General features: G+C 40.5%; 2 protein-coding genes across 2 annotated transcripts; both read right to left on the reverse strand.

Annotated features, from left to right (window-relative positions):
* Positions 1-324: 324 nt before the first annotated feature.
* mfsd2al2 (major facilitator superfamily domain containing 2a-like 2) lies at positions 325-11,701 on the reverse strand. The gene is made up of 14 exons (XM_030734148.1): positions 11,696-11,701; positions 11,151-11,270; positions 10,926-11,050; positions 10,672-10,804; positions 8,176-8,254; positions 7,929-8,092; positions 5,410-5,518; positions 5,038-5,135; positions 4,843-4,926; positions 4,620-4,703; positions 4,421-4,533; positions 4,041-4,184; positions 3,783-3,950; positions 325-694 (listed from the first exon to the last, which is right to left on the reverse strand). Exons 1-14 carry the CDS (start codon positions 11,699-11,701, stop codon positions 325-327), a joined length of 1,797 nt encoding a protein of 598 aa, XP_030590008.1.
* Positions 11,568-15,820, reverse strand: fam110a (family with sequence similarity 110 member A). The gene is made up of 2 exons (XM_030732662.1): positions 15,684-15,820; positions 11,568-14,579 (listed from the first exon to the last, which is right to left on the reverse strand). Exon 2 carries the CDS (start codon positions 14,397-14,399, stop codon positions 13,119-13,121), a length of 1,281 nt encoding a protein of 426 aa, XP_030588522.1. The 5' UTR covers positions 14,400-14,579; positions 15,684-15,820; the 3' UTR covers positions 11,568-13,118.
* Positions 15,821-16,206: the final 386 nt, after the last annotated feature.

Raw genomic sequence — 16,206 nt, forward strand, 5'->3', positions numbered from 1 at the left:
GAAATAAGGAAAGCCAAAATATTTTTTTTTCTTTTGCAAAGCCTCCTGGGCTCATGAATATGCTAAATACAATGCTAAATCAGGTCAGGTTGTTAGGATAACATAAAGCAATGACCAAAGTTAAAAACATATTCAGTGTGTACACAGAGGCTGCAGGATCTAAGCTTATGTTTTGCAAAGATTTCTTGGCTGGGACTTCAGTAAATCTCCGTTAATTAACTATCAATGCATTTCCTGGATTGTGCTAATCCAAAGCATATGCTAAGCCAAGTGAACACAGCAAAGCTGTGATATTCCCCAAACTTGGAACTGTGGGGTATGGTCCTAAACCCATGACTCTTTGGATCTCACATGTGACCTGTTAGAGGCAGACTCAGAATGATTCTCAGGAACATTTCTGCCCAGCTTGGCCTCACCTGAGCACTGTTGAGGGTTGAAAGTATGTTCATGACATCGAGGGTGTGATTTAGGCCTGCTCCCATTTCCAAAAGGTCTGTTTGACACATTTGAATGAGCAGATGACTTGACTGAACATTTTTTATCCCGACTGTAACAGCGTGGTGAGGACTGAAATTTTAATGTGTTGGTCTTTGAGTCGTAACGTGATGTTGATGCGACTCCAGCGTGGGCCTGATGGACAACTGTTGGCAGCTCTGTGGTTTCTCTCAGTTCTGAAGATGATGTAGCTTCTGAACTAGATGAAGAATAAAAAATAAAAATGTATATTACATTGGTATTCTTCTTTCTTTTGAAAGTGGCATGTTAATATTGTTATTAACTGAAGTCCTGAAAGGTATTTTATAAGACCACGTGTAGAGGTATTACTGAATAAATCTATTCTGCTCTTTACTTTGACTGACTCTGTTGAAAGTCTTGGAAAATCTGCTCTTTTTTGCTTTCTTTTGGAACAGTGAGATCTGGGCATAACCAGGGAAAAGTGCCGGAAGTGAATATGGCATAATAGTTGGAGGCAAGGAAAACAGCACCTTTAAAGCTCTCCAATGAACACCTCTGTCGTGTGTGTGTGTGTGTGTGTGTGTGTGTGTGTGTGTGTGTGTGTGTGTGTGTGTGTGTGTGTGTGTGTGTGTGTGTGTGTGTGTGTAATTAACAAGACAATAAACTTGATAGGTGCTGTGAGGCAGGCGTGGGTCATATTACTTTGTGTTCAGTGGCTACTTTGGAACAAGTTACTGAACACAAGTTGATGTGTGATTCTTTAATCATTAATGCCATCGTTGGCATTACAAAATCATGTAATCAGATCTAGTTAGTTGTAAATGACTTCAGAATCTAACATTGATAATATTACTCTGTATACTACAAGTGTGTGGACAACGTTTTCTCTCTCTTTAAACATTTTAAAGCATTTTCATTTTTTGCAAATGAAATACATTTCACATATTCAGCATTTTCAATCGAATCAATTTATCCTCACAAAAACAGCACCAACAGGCTTTTCATAATATGAAAGGTTACAGGATTTTAAAAATGTCATATTTTAAGAACATAAACTGTAATCATGTAATCTTTGACAATTTAACTATACTCTGATTACACATCTTTCCAAATGTAATCCTGGCTGATTATATACACTCGCCAGCCACTTCATGCACCTGTTCAGCTGCTTGTTAACACAACTCAGACAATCACATGGCAGAGTTCTGTTGTTATTCACTCATTTTGTTGGCCACATTTTTTCCACTGTTTTATATTTGAGGGTTTAATCTCACTTTGTTAGAAGCAGCCTGTTGCAAAAACAATTTGTTCCTATTTATTTTGTTGAATCTAAGAAAAATCCCAATAACTGTTTGAAAGACATGAAATTTTATTTTTGCACCAACAAGGTTATGTGCCAAAAACTTGGCATATCTCAGAATAGTGTGCACTGTGTTCTTAAAAAAAAAATTGAGGAAACTGGACATATGGAGGATAAAAATAATAATAATAATGAATGTCAGGCTTAAAAAAATTATCAAGCCATTTTGAAATAGGAAAAAAATCCAGCAAAGATCTGACACTGTTGACTGTTGATCCATCTACTGTTCACTGAAGCCTCATCAGAAATGGTCTCAGTGGAAGAAGCCATTCTTAAGGAAGGGAAAGAGTGAGAAAAGGCTGAGGTATGCTAAATCATGTCATGGATTGGCATCCCCAGAGCCTGGACCTGAACGTTACTGAAGCAGTGTGGGCTCATCGTGACAGAGATGGGAAAAAACGGCAGCCAACATCTAGATGAATGTCCTACAAGAAGTCTGGATAACTCCAGTCCATCATGTTCAACAATCCTTTGAATTAAATATTGAATTTCACTAGCCTTTTTGGCAGCCCATATTCATAGAGTCATATTAATATTAATGCTCTTGAGCTATTTCACTCTACAAAGTCACTTTATTGTATAACATTCAGCTAATGTTTTATTTAATTTTCACTTACTGAGATCCTTGATTTTAGGTTTTTCTATTTACATGAGCTTCTTTCTTCTGTATAGTTTTTACCTCATTGAGTTATTTTGTTTTTTTTTCATATTTTATTTATTTATTTTTTTAGCTTTTCTATTATTGTTTTTTTTTTTAATTATAGGTTGTGTTTAATCATTTGGCTGCTTTAAAACACAAATTTGTTATCCTTTGGGATAAATAAAACAGATATTAATATATTTTGCTGAGTGAGACCATGTTATTTTGAAGAGCTCCTGTGTGTCACTGAGCATGCAAAGTTTAACCTGTATTTTTGAGACTGCATTTGAAGTCTATGACATGTAAGTTAATATTCAGTTAGTATTTATTTCACCATTCAATGAAAACATTTTGGTAGGGTGAATTTTTGATAGTTTCTATGCAACTGTTAAAACTATGATTGGCCTTCATTCTTTGCATAGTACCTGGGGAATGAGACTGACAATAAGATTACAGCCAAGATTGCCTGATGAAGATCTAGGAGTGAAACATCTCAAAAACATGCATTCTTGCGAGTTATACTGTGTGGGAGTCTTGTTGCAATGCTGGATCTGTTTGTCCTTCTCCTACGCACCTGTCTTACAAAATAGATGTGTGAAGTGTCTTTTATTTCTGAAATTCCTGCCATGAAATCAGTGAGTGTTAGGCTGTTGCTCCCAAAGAGAAATAATGAGCTGAAACTTTTTCAAAAGACTCAGAATGAGATTTAAACTCAAAGTGAGCACTCACAGACTGTATATAAAAGAAGTGCTTCAGGCACGCGTTGTTGTACAGTGCAGTGTTGTTTGTTTCTCGGTCAGAGCCGTGCCTCATCATCACACCTACTTTAAAAAATAACTATATGGGGATGACTTCAGAAACCAGTGGCTGACATCATGGTGGTTCAGTCCATCTTTTTTACTTCCTTCTAGAAGCAAGTGTTGCCACTCTGCAAACATTTTGAAACACCTCCAGCTATTTACTTGGGACATTATTTATTAGTGTTAAATTAACTTAATTTAAAAATGTCAATTTTATTGGTCATCGTGGCATAAAAAATGCATATTAGCATATCAGATCTCTAGTCAAATGTGATTTTACCTGGAAATTAGGTTTTAGAAAGATTTTTGCACTCTGCACCATCTTTGCTGCTGCAGGGTTCTCTCATGGATTTCAGTTTTACCATTCTTTGCATGCCGTGTGTATTAGCGTCTCTGTTAATAGACATTATATGCAAGCAACCCTTTTAATACTATTGTGTCCACTTCTTAATTTGATGGTTTTTTTTTTTAATGATAAAAATCTTGGTTGTAGCTGCTTCAAAGACGACGTGTCTGAGCCTCTTACTGGATTTGTTCCAGGAGCTGCAAGCTTCGCCTCTCGTTAATTGGGTAGAAGTGAAAAAACACCATCCCTATCAGCAGAAGTGTGATGGGAACTGGCGAGAACAGTACGATCAGAGCCATCACCACTCTGTCACCATGGTTACAAGCACCTGCTTCGTAGCCCACAAACCTGCAGACGAGGAGAGCACATAATGTGACAGACCAAGTGGTGCACCCACATAACAAACATAAAGAGTGAGTGGACCGGAGTCTGACTCACTGTAATGTCATGGTTGAGAGTCCAGCCGACAGTCCTCCTGCCAGCTTACTGCAGAACGCATAGCAGGAGAAAAACAGAGGCTCCAGGTCCTTACAGGAGGGGTGTCTTACAGCAAAGTCATCCACCACGTCTGGGAGCATTGACCTGCGGCACAAACACTACAAATTGACATATCACATGTCAAAACCACATGTCACCTTTAATGGAGTGCTCTGGCCAGCCAACAAAGCATAGTTTCTGGAAGAGTCATGACTGGCCGGGGTTGGGTACAGACTATGAATGATTCATGTGCACCGCATTCAGCTCTGATGCTGATTAGATCTGACAGGGGGCCTTGGAAAGGACAGCGAACTTTGTGTTCAGGCCGGGAGCTGACTCACCAGGGAAGCAGGAATATGGTTGCCACACTGAATCCCATCAGAACGCACATACTCATGAAGACCAGCAGGTTACTGGGAACACAGGCAACTATAATCACCGCTGGGATGAAGAGCTGAGAGACAAAAACAGGGCTGATAGGGAGAGAGGAGATTTAAGGTGTGGAAAACTTCTCTTATCAAGAATTTTCAGAGGTCTCACCGACAGTCCGATGAAAACTGTAGACTTTTTCCCAATTCTCAGAAGAATTATTTGCCACAGAGGAACTGCTACTGAAGCAGAAACCTGCAGAAACATTGATTACATTTTTATTTTAAATTCAAAACATATCTAAAATGGCCAGAAAGCTACTGAAATGTTTATTTTATAAACATGCAGCAGAGCAGAGTCTGTGTAATAGTCTGTTAGGTTAGCTGCACCTTACCAGTAAAACCAGCAGGAGGTGCTGGAAATGGGCTCCCAGCCCAGCAGCATGACTGCAAAACAGTGCAAAATTGCCCAAGGACATCTGAGATAAAACAGATGGTGAGAAAAAAGCAGATAAGTCAATTCACATGTGACTTTGAAGAGGATAAAAACAAAATTAAAAAAAGAGAGAACCATATGCAGAGATGATTACTTGAAATGCAAAGGCACTGAACATGAAGCCCAGCACCAGCCTTTGGTAAGGAACGTGGCACATCAGCATCTTCAGCGAGTTCACATAGGAAGGTCGTACTTTGACATCAGACCAGTGAGGAGCTTGAAAAATAACACACGAGAGAAAAGAGTGAAATTCCAGGCTCCCTATTTTGCTCTTTTTGTGGGTGACTTCAGTTCTTTGGCTAATTTTACAGTTTTGATTAAGTCCTCAGCTACATGTGTACATGCTATGGATACGGCAGAGTGAATTACTTTGTGGACTTGGTCCACATCTACCATAAGCTTTGTTTAACAACAAAAATATATGTTTTATAACATCTTTTATAACATATTTATAGTGAACACCGACTGTCTCTGTGTGACTCCCCCTGGTGCTCCTCCACCCCCAGGAACAAAACCAGGCTGCAGAGGAAAAACAAGGCCCCCAGGACCAGAGCTGAGGTCAGGAAAGCCTTTTGCTGGAGGGGAAAATGTACACATGAAACCATAACTTTTAAATAAAGCATATTATTCTGCCTACAAACCTAAAACATAAAAATAAAATCATTGTTTTATGGCATTATAATTAACACAGCAATGATAGTTGGTTTCTAGAGGGAACATTATCACATGAAATACATCCATTTACATTCTTGCTGAACGTTGCATGAGAGGACTTTCAGCAAATAAATGAACTTGAAGCTGAGAATGTTTATATCACTGTCATAAAATCCAAAAGGAAAGGCAAACTATAGAAAAAAGGTGGCTGGGCACTTTGTTAGGTACACCTATTCAACTGCTTGTTAATGCAAATATCCAATCAGCTAATAACATAGCACAGGGATCCTCAAATCCAGGCCTCGAGGTTCGGTGTCCTGCACCTTTTAGATGTGTCTCTGCTTCAACACACCTGAGTCAAATATAGAAGTCATTAGCAGGACTCTGGAGAACTTGACTGCATACTGAGGAGGTAATTCAGCCATTTGATTCAGGTGTGTTGGATCAGGGATACATCTAAAAGCTGCAGGACATAGCATATTAAGAGTTGCTGACATAGCAGCAACTCTTAGTACAAATTGAGCATCATTTAAATGCCAAAGCCTACAACAGTATTGTTGCATCTTCTGGTGGCTGCTTGCAGCAGGATAATGTGCCATGTCACAAACCTCAAATCATCACAAACTGGTTTCTTGATCTCAATCCAATAGAGCACCACTGGGATGTGGTGGAACGGAAGAGTCACATCATGGATGTTCAGGCAACAAATGTGCAGCAACTGTGTGATGCTATCATGTTACCATGGACCCAAATCTCTGAGAAACGTTTCTAGCATCTTGTTGAATCTACGCCATAGCAAAATGGGGTCCAGCCTAGCAAGGTGCACTTTGACGGTGCTGGCAAGCATATTTGGTCACATATGGACAGAACCAGGCTGGCTTGTTTTCCCTACTTTTGTGCTTGGCTAAGTCAACCATTTCCTGGAATACTGTCATTCATTGTTTTTGCTGAGCAAGAAATTTACAAAAATATCAAACTATATTATATACCAAATACAACACAACAGCTCAACGCTACAGACACACATACAGCTCAATCACTTCAGAGGACTTTGCCTTAAATTAATTTCTTGGAGACTTACCCTAACCTTAAACAAAAATGTCACGCTAAATTTAATGGTTTCAGTTTTGGGGATTTGCAAAGAAAATGATTCCCTGCTGTCTCCACAACATGAGTAATACAGGTTCACCTCAGACACACAAAAACCCCACAACAATAGTGCATACCTCAAGCAAAGAGCAGTAAATTACAGGGTAACAAGATATGCCTGAGACAATGTTAGCACAAAAACATGCTGCTGCGCTGCTGAGGAAATAAGAGTGCTACATCAAGGTGAGCAATTTTTAGTTAACATTAAAGGGGACCTGTTATTCTAATTTCTAGCTATATATTTTTATTCATGCCACATAGTAGCTTTATAAGATTCACAGCTCAAAAATAATCCATATGTATCTCATGCTGGGCCTTGGAACATACTTAGACTATGAAAAATGGATTTGGTTATTATGATGCCACCAACTATTTTGCTAAGTCCCATTTTTGAATCCTTGAGCTGAGAGCTGAAACCATGGACACTGAATTTTTTTAAGGTTGGTGAATTATCAATCAAAGGTAGAGCAGCTCTGACATCTACGCTGCTTTATCACCCTTCAGGACACTAATGACAGCCATAATTTATCAAATTAGCATCACATTGTTTTCAGTTAGACTTAAAACTAGCAAGTGAGACCATAAACTCATCAGGAAAGTGTTTATTCAGGCTACAGACAAGGAAGCCACGGACTGTTCCTTTACACACCTCTACATAATCAAACTTTTTTGAAACCAAAAAAGTCACCCTCTGCTGGCCATTAGGAAGAAGTTTAAGACACTTCTGCACAGCCATCTTTTATATACAGTCTGAGGAGCAGCCCGTAGGTTCGTCCTCCTCATTCCCCTTCTCATTACATTAATTTCCTTCTGGCTGGTTTGTAAGATTTGGTTAGCAAATGGGTGCGGCTTCTCCACTCACAGCCAGAGCTGTTTGCCTGAGTTATCAGGGATGTCCACTCTCACTGACATCATACAGAGCTAACAATGGAAAAAAAAAAAAAAAACCCTCTGAATTTGTGTTTAGATGAGTCTGAAGCCTGAACTTCTGGCTCACAGGTATTACTTTTACATATGTTGACCTCACTATTTGAAACAATTGGCCATGTTTAATATGAGAATGCATCATTGTAACAGTATATATATATATATATATATATATATATATATATATATATATATATATAATGTATGACAAAAAATAAAGAACAGTGTAACTAGCCCCCTTTAACAGCAGCATACCGTCTCTTGAAGGGAAGCAGCCTGTGGTGAAGATGAGCTTTGAGTTGTTTCATGGTACTGGTCCCAGTCCTTGCAGGCCTCCTGCTTCTCTGTATTGTACACAGCCACAACTTGTCCCTGAATTACTGAAGCCAGCAGTATTGCCACCATCTCCACACTCATTCCTGGCCAAAGAAGGGAAGAAACTCAAAAAAGTTTGTCTTTTTGTCCTCTGATTAAATTTCTGAATGTGAGTCAATATTCTTACTGTAGGCTATGGCAGAGTCCCTGTCTCTCTGATGTCCTCCCAGAAACATGTTCAGTGACAGGTAGGGGATGTTGTAGCACTGTTCACAGATGACAGGAGGAAAAACACGATGCCAAATGACACTACACGATTGGTGTGAAAATCAGTAGCCATGGTGACACAGCTTGGAGCAAAAAAGCAGCAGGAACAGTGACATGAGAGTACTACGACTTTCAGTCACCAGAAAGATAAGGAGAAAAGACTGCAGTGACAGAGACTGAGACATAACATGTGGGATAGATGACAAGTGATGGGTAGTGAGTGGGTTATGAGTAGTGGTGAAAACTCACACTTGATAATTTACATAATATTATCAAGTGTTTCAAGTAAAATATCAATTTACCTAAATAAGTACACAAAAGTATTACCAGAAAATGTTACTAAAGTTAAAGGAAAGTAAAGGTCTTTTCTATTTGACATCATATCAGGCCATTTTGATTGCGCTGATAGCTGTCTGTGAGATTTCACCTCAGCTAATTCATGGCACAAAACTGTTTTTGCTGTTGGTGCCTTTTGGAGTATTTTAATAAAATAAAATGATGTGGCTTGCTGTGAGGGTGGACATCCCATCCAAGAAGTCAGTGTGCTAGTTTTGAGTAATAAAAGTTTAAATCTCTCTCTTTCATTTGTATGCAAGCTACTCAGCATTTTAGGCCGCTCTGTCTGTGCATGCTACTGAATCATAAACTGTATATAAAAGATGGCTGGTCTGAAAAGTGAAGCCAGTGTTGACCAAATGCTGGTGGAGTGGATCCTGGGTTCCTCCTGGGATCCTCCTGGGATCCTCCTGGGTTCCTCCTGGTGCTTGACAATGGCAAGAGTGTGCAGGCAGTTCGTGGAGGATGAAAGAATTGATACTACTGACTGGTCCCCACACTCACCTGACCTAAATCCAATTGAATACTTCTGGGACATTATGTTTTGGTCCGTGTGATCCCACCAGCATGATTTTTTTTTTCTCATGTGTGTTTAAAGTGTTTAATCTTTGTGTGCAGTATAGGATGCAGGGAGGAGGTGTGGTGGTCCTGGGTCATGGACCCAGAGTTTTGAGTTTTATGGACTTGTTAATTCCTGATTGTTATAATGTTTGATATTTGACCCTCAGTTTTCTTATAATTTAACTTTTGGTCTTCGTGTATTTTCTTTGGTGTCTTGAATCTTTTAAAGTTCCAGTTTCTATTTGTATTAAAGTTCAGTATTCTTGCTGATCTATTGCTTAATTTTTGTTTGCTTCCATAGCCATTGCATGGTTCTGAGTTTAAGTTTAGAATTTTTATCTATTTTTTTGGTCCTCTGGTTTCTGGTTCTGTTCTGTTTATTGCTCAGGGTATGTGTTCTGTTTATATTAATCCCTATGGTTCTTTGGTTTAGGTTCTATTTTCATGCATTCAGCAGTTTTCTTTGTTCTCAGTTCCTGTTTGGTTACTTTTTGCTTCTGTTGATTTTTTTTTTTCCTCCAGCATTTTCTTCTGTTAAGTTCACCAGTCTGCATTGTTTCAGATTTGACTGGCAGTCACTCCCTTTTTGACTTTGATAGTCTTTGTCTCCTGTGTCTGGTGTCTAGTTTTGCTTCCTCTTTGTCAGTGTCATTGAATTAGTTCAGCTGTCTCTAGTTCCCCAGGTTTCTCCACTTCCCCCTGTCTATTTAAAGCCTATGTTAGCTTGTGTTTTTTGTCAGAGTGTGTGTGTGTTCCCTGCATGTTATCTCACCTCATGTTTGCCTTGCTTCAGCTGTAGCATTTTGGGGTTCTGATGGACCTCTGCAGTCCGCCTAAATAAAATTGTTGTTTTTTTTTTTTATTATTTGTTTGCAGGTTTATGACGTTCTGCCAGCAAGTCCTCATGTGTTGTTTCAGTTATTTAAGATGATCAAACTTTATTCCTTTCATCGTTTGAGTGTGTCATAATAAAAATTTTTAAAAGATATATCTTGTCAAATTGTGCCATGCTGTTTGAGTTAAAATGGGCCTAAACAAAAAAAAGGAAAAAAAAAGAGAGATAATACAACAGACCAAAAGCCAGGTCATAACCAAACTATTTATGTTGAGGTTGTGTCAAACAGCATTCAAACAACGCCTCCAAGGTGAGGATGTCTCATTTGGTTAAACACCTGTTCCCTTGACTCCTTCCTCCTCCTCTTTCTCACCTCCTCTGCTAGCATCTGTGGTGGGAGGCACTAAGATGTGAGGAAACGAATCCAGAATGCAAAATTTGGAAAATGAGGAAGGAGGAAGGCTTCATAACAGGACCTCACTAAACCATTTGCGAATTTCAAATGGCTATGACCATCTTTTATATACAGTCTATGCTAGGAGTGCTCCTTGATAACAAGTGCATCTGTGTTTTTAATGTAGCATCTTGATTTTCAAACAACAAAAGCTTAAATTTTATCTATGAAATGTACTCTAAATCAAACTGAAAGCAAGCGATTGTCCCTGCGAACATCCACCGACTTACGCTCATGAGGGTCTCGAACAGGCAGGCTGCTGTGAGGAACCACAGCACGCTGACAGCCTCAGACATCAAGCCCTGTGGCACAAACCACAGCAGCAGATAGGACAGGATGCCAAATGGAGTGGAAAAAACCAGCCTGTGAGAAAAGCATTGATGGCTTTGCTGAGCACAGGGCTGCAGGAGGACTCGTAGCTCAAGTCAAGATGAAGTGCATGAAGTGTGGCTCAACCAACCAACCAACCATCCAATCAACCAACCATGGAGTGAGTTTGCCAATGGGCGTCCAGTTACTGCGGCTCACCAGATATCCAACCAGGGGGTCAGTCACAGCATCCCAGGCCCGACTCACAAATAAAATCATGGAAACATAGGAGGCCTCCATCTGTGATATTTTTATATACTTTTATATACTTGAAATTGAAAGCAGTATCATGGAAAGTACGGAACATATGTGTAAGTATCAGAACACATTGAACTTTTACCTTTACAACATCCAGAAGGAAAATCTGCAGGGAAATACCGATAGCTACTGAGGTAATCTGATTGGGGACCCCACCCACAGCATAACACATCTTCCTGGCCAGAGGAATCCCCCCTGAACCCTGTGAAGATCAGATAGAGGTAGAGGCAAAACCTGAATGTGGTTACCACTGAACGATGAGTTCAAATACTTAAATTGGCTTATATAGAAAGTTTTTCCTCCAATTGCTGATTAAATTAAATTGATTAAATTGCTGATTCTTTGTGGGTCAGGCCACCTTACTTTTCCCAATGAAATAAGAGGGAACGCTGCTCCTTTCACGTGAGCTCGTGTGAAAGTGCAAAAACATGCAGAAGCATCAAATCACACATGGATGGTGTTTTCTTTAATTTATTAAAAAATATACAGTTGATAAAAAGACAAAAAAGGAGTAAGAAAGAGAAAATGTACTTTTGCATGTGACTTAACAAATGCAGGTTTGACACAAGCGTTGAAAGAAATACAGGAGCTTGCTGCTACTCAGTGAATAAAAAGTTTTTAATTCACCAGCATAAGTTTGAGAGGACAAAACTAATACACTGAGTTCAGAGATACTGATAATAATGATAACAATCAAGGAAAAATTGGGATACTATAACTATGAGGGACCACAAAAACACTTGAAAATGCAAACAAATGCATTCTATACTGTAGAATTTATCCAACTTCAATTAAAGGGTTTAAATGTGAATGCAAAGAAGAAAAAGCAGAAGAAAAAGGTTCCTTACCCCCTGCTGATCCTCTCTGCACGAGTTCCTGTTTGTGTTTTGCTTTAATAAATTGTTTTTAAATGTTTGTAACTGGTTTGAAAAATTCTTAAGGCAACTCATTCTTGATGTGAGGAGGAATAATGTCACTTGAGTATCACTGGACGTGTAACGCTGTCCCTGTACACGCAGCTAAATCCCACTTGTTTGAAATTGGACTCTGCTTCAACGGCTCTTTTGTGTGGAATAGGAGTATTCTTATTCAGTCTACAAGCTCATACCTAAGGACAAATAAGGTGGCTCAACAGCAACGCATGTAAACTACCAGGGATTGTGCTGCTTCCTGCAAATCTGTTTGAAATGAGAAACTTATGGAATGTGTTTTAAATATATTAAAATTAAGATTAAGTGTCGAGGTACCTTTTACATTAAAAATGAAAGGCCTCCGTATTTTCATAAGAGTTCCAATTCTGGGAGTCTGGGAAAAGGCCACAGCTTTCACTGTATTATCAGTAAGTAATTGCAGATTAATTCTGTACTGGTGTGCTGAAATAATGTTAGTATGGATGGCTGTGACCTCTTGTGGAGCATCAGTGAAATGCAGGTAAGTCTTGTTGAAACGGGTATCAAAGTAAAACTAGAAAGTATGGAAGCTTGTTTCTGCCTGTTTCTGACCGAGTAGGTGGGCAACAATGCACGGGGTCTATAAAAAACGTTGTCTGCTGGGTCTGAGGCCAACTGTGTACTTAGTCCTTCAATAGAAAAATCTTACATTTTATGATATTTTTGATTATTAAATTATTGTTATTCATTCAGGCAGAACCAAACCACATTCTTGCAGAATTGGCTCTTTAATGGCATCCATTCACAGCAGAAAGTTATTTTTAACCACTGAGATGTCACTTCATTGTCAAACAGGCCCGATCGTGACACACACAAGTAATCATTTGCAAATAAGCACAGCATTCGTCAACATAACACAAGAAAAACTTCCAGAACAAATATTATGGCTCAAATGATCTAATTATTGGGGAAAAAAAATTAAGAAAATCAACTCACAGTGGATTTCTTAAATACTTCCCCATTAATATCACATTCCTCGGTGTAATGGCAGCTCAGTAATAGGGCACCATCACTTCATGCCAAACTAAAGTTTGTGCTGGAAAAAAAAGTAAAGCTGACATTTTTATTTTTAATTTAAAGCTTATATGTTTAACACCAGCCTATAAATTGGTGCTCTTAGTTGTGTTGTCCTTGGCCTGCTTGATTCCATAGAGCCATTTGATCACTCGTGCATTTCTCTCAATGACAGAAACACCATAGGGAACACGACCTGCAGCTTTGCCAGCCTCCTCATCATCCTCGTCATCCTCGCCTTCTCTGTCAGAGCCCGCACACTCGGACCCCGGAGCGCTCACGCTGCGAAAACGAGCCATGGAAACGATGTCAGAGCCAGATCCTGTCAGCTCCTGCAGGTCTGCAGGGTCCAAGCCGCACAGGTTGAAGAAGCGCTCCAGGTCTGTCCCAGCTCGGGAGTATCGATCGCTCATGTCTGACTTAGACCGGGTCAGAGAAGGGCGTTTCCTGGAGCTGGTGGAAGACAAACGGGTAATTGCTGGGGAGGGAGGAGGTAAAACAGGGATGCTTGGGGGAGGTGGAGCAGGAACCGGCGACTTCGCTGAAGAAGTGGAAGAGGTATCAGGTTTTGATGGAACGACGACTGGTTTCCGAGGAGAAGGACCTGGTGTTGTTCTAGGGTGAAAGAGACGCAGATTTGAAGCAGCTGGGCAGTGTGGCAACTTGGACTGTAAAAAAATTGGTTGAAGGGGCCGTCGAATGACCTGAGGTTGCCTAACGGCAGTCCTCACAAGGCCGGCCTGGGGCACCACGTCCACTCTGCGTACTGTCCCTGAAACTGGAGGCCCAGGAGAGCTTGTGCTTTCTACCTCAGCAGATCCAGATGCTTTTAATCTCACTTTAGCTGCACTGGACCAATTAGGGCGTGGAGGTGGACATGGTCTCTCCTTTTTCTGTTGTGCTCCTGGAGGAGTAGGACAGGGAGAACTGTGTGCAGCTGCAGCACAACCAGGAGGTTTACTGTCATTTGACTTTACAGTTGCATTGAACTGGGGTGTATCATGCACTCCACTGATGAGGTTACTCAGGTGCTCCACATCAAGCTGGACTCCTTCCTGCTTTGCTTTATCTGGTACCGGGGTCTTTCTGATGGGCCACGGGGCAGAGCTGGGGCTGAGCAGGGGATTCCGCACTTCTGAAGGCCTGATTGGCTGCTGCTTGGTAAGAGCTACCTGACTCTTGACATATTTAGCTTTGTCTGCTTCCAGTCTCTCCACAGCACTCTGCTTTGGTCTGCCCGGAGTCATCGGGTACCTCCGGTAGAAATCTGGCCCCACTGGCCCCTTGGGCCGCAAGCGCGGGGGTGCAGGAGCGACAGCAGTCTTTGTTGGTTGCCTCACTGAATGTTGAAGCCTTTCCACAGGCATTTTGTGACCTAGCAGTCGTGTCTTGTCCACTTCCTGAGCCACCTTGGAATTAAAGCTGTTTTCTCCTCAGTGCTTGTTTGTGCTGCTGTATGGTTCTCTCATGATCATCTTAATGGCACATTTGAAGAGACTGAACTTCAGCAACTCAGCTGAAATCTAATTCCTTGACATTTGGACTTCCTGTGAAAAAACAGAGTCAGTCAATAGAGCAGGAAGGCAGCTTAATAAAAAAAAAAAATAACAGCCAATAAAAAACGTTTACCTTCAAAGACAAGCAGACGCCTTAGCACTACAAAACTCCACAAAGACTACACAACCACAAACCCTCCCAATTATTTAAGACTGCAGCCAATCGCTCTCCTGAAGCCCCTGCTTCTAACAAGTTCATTGGCTGCCCTCTCAGACGGATTCAAACAATTACTCGCAGTCATCCATCTCTCCGCAGACAAACACACAATAAAACCTCATTTTCAGTCAGTAGAAAGGCTGTGAAAAGAGTGGCAGAAGTGTGTTTGTGTGTGAGGGGTGATGGGTGATGGGAACATGGATCAGGACAGCTGTCAACAAGCTATTGTCTGGAGGGAATACAGCGCCGATCACACACACACACACCAACAGCTGCTACAGGAATAATGACTCTTCATCTTAAATATAGCAGCCTGTTGCCAACTACAAGCTTCTGTCAGTTAATGAAGTGTAAAAATAAAAGGAGCCTATACTTGGAAACCTTCAAGTCTCTGAATGGTGAAGGTTAGGCTCTTCTTCAGTGTATACATAAGATCCTGTGTGTGCATATGTTATATGCTGCTTGAACAGCCTGCATCCAATAGTCAAATTCTCTACATATTTGCCATTCCAGCCTGAGCAGCCCGGCCAAACTCCTGCTGACAGTTAGCTTCACCACCTCCAGTCTTACCTGTTTTTAAGTTTCCAGCTCCCCCAGAAAATTATCTCCAAATGATTTGTAATATCTCATTAAAATAGCAGGCTAGTGGGTTACAAACTTAAGAGGAATGTCAGAAAGTGAGTCAAACTAAAATAGAGCCTCTAATTCAATGTTTCCGAGTCAAGTGCTGACACGTTCTTCTGACTGAGGGAGTGAAATAGGAAGCCAAACACACACAGACACACAAGAACGGCAGGTAAACAATACAAAATGGCCTACATGCACTCTACACTCAAGGCCCACACACTATCTTGCCCTGAGAAGCTCACACCCAGCCTTTATGAGGGTGCAGGTTAGTAAAGAAAGCTTTTCTTTTTGCCTATCTAGATGAAACTCACCTTCACAGTTTGTGTTGAGCTCCTGAGTCTCACCTGGGTTTCTTTGTGTTGTAGCCCAGCGAACACAATGTGCTAACCTACAGTGTGTTTCAAGCAGCTTTACAGCACAGGACAAACCTGTTTGACAAACCGGTGTGCTGCTCCTAAGCCCGCCCCCTTCTTGTTGATTTGTCCAATCAGGCTCCTACAAGGAAAAACACACTTAACTTCTTTGGTCATGTGACCATGCCATTGATGTCTGCTTCCAGTAAGGTGATAAGCACCCTTTCCCAGAATCCAGGAGTGGATCAAGGTAACTGAAACTGTACAACAGTGTTGTAACAGTATGTCTGAAAATTAGTCTATGGAGTAAAAGGTTTATACTATAGTTAGTTAACATGGAGTTTATATTGGGGGCCTTATATTAACTAAACAAGACTGAACTATTATGAGTTAATCTGATTACATTTACTAAGAAAAAGTAGCAAATCAAATTATGTTTAACTAGTAGTTTTAAACCACAAACTCAAGTAATCTTCCTATA

Source organism: Archocentrus centrarchus, chromosome 7, assembly GCF_007364275.1.
Source record: "Archocentrus centrarchus isolate MPI-CPG fArcCen1 chromosome 7, fArcCen1, whole genome shotgun sequence".
Taxonomy (NCBI): Eukaryota; Metazoa; Chordata; class Actinopteri; order Cichliformes; family Cichlidae; genus Archocentrus; species Archocentrus centrarchus.

Excerpts from the sequence above, each read along its gene's own strand:
- fam110a (XM_030732662.1), bottom strand. The coding sequence starts at position 14,399 with ATGCCTGTGGAAAGGCTTCAACATTCAGTGAGGCAACCAACAAAGACT.
- mfsd2al2 (XM_030734148.1), bottom strand. Across the intron at positions 5,136-5,409 it reads GGGGGAGTCACACAGAGACA|TACGACCTTCCTATGTGAAC; the intron begins GTCGGTGTTCAC and ends CTGATGTCAAAG. Across the intron at positions 4,704-4,842 it reads ACCTCCTGCTGGTTTTACTG|GTTTCTGCTTCAGTAGCAGT; the intron begins GTAAGGTGCAGC and ends ATGTTTCTGCAG.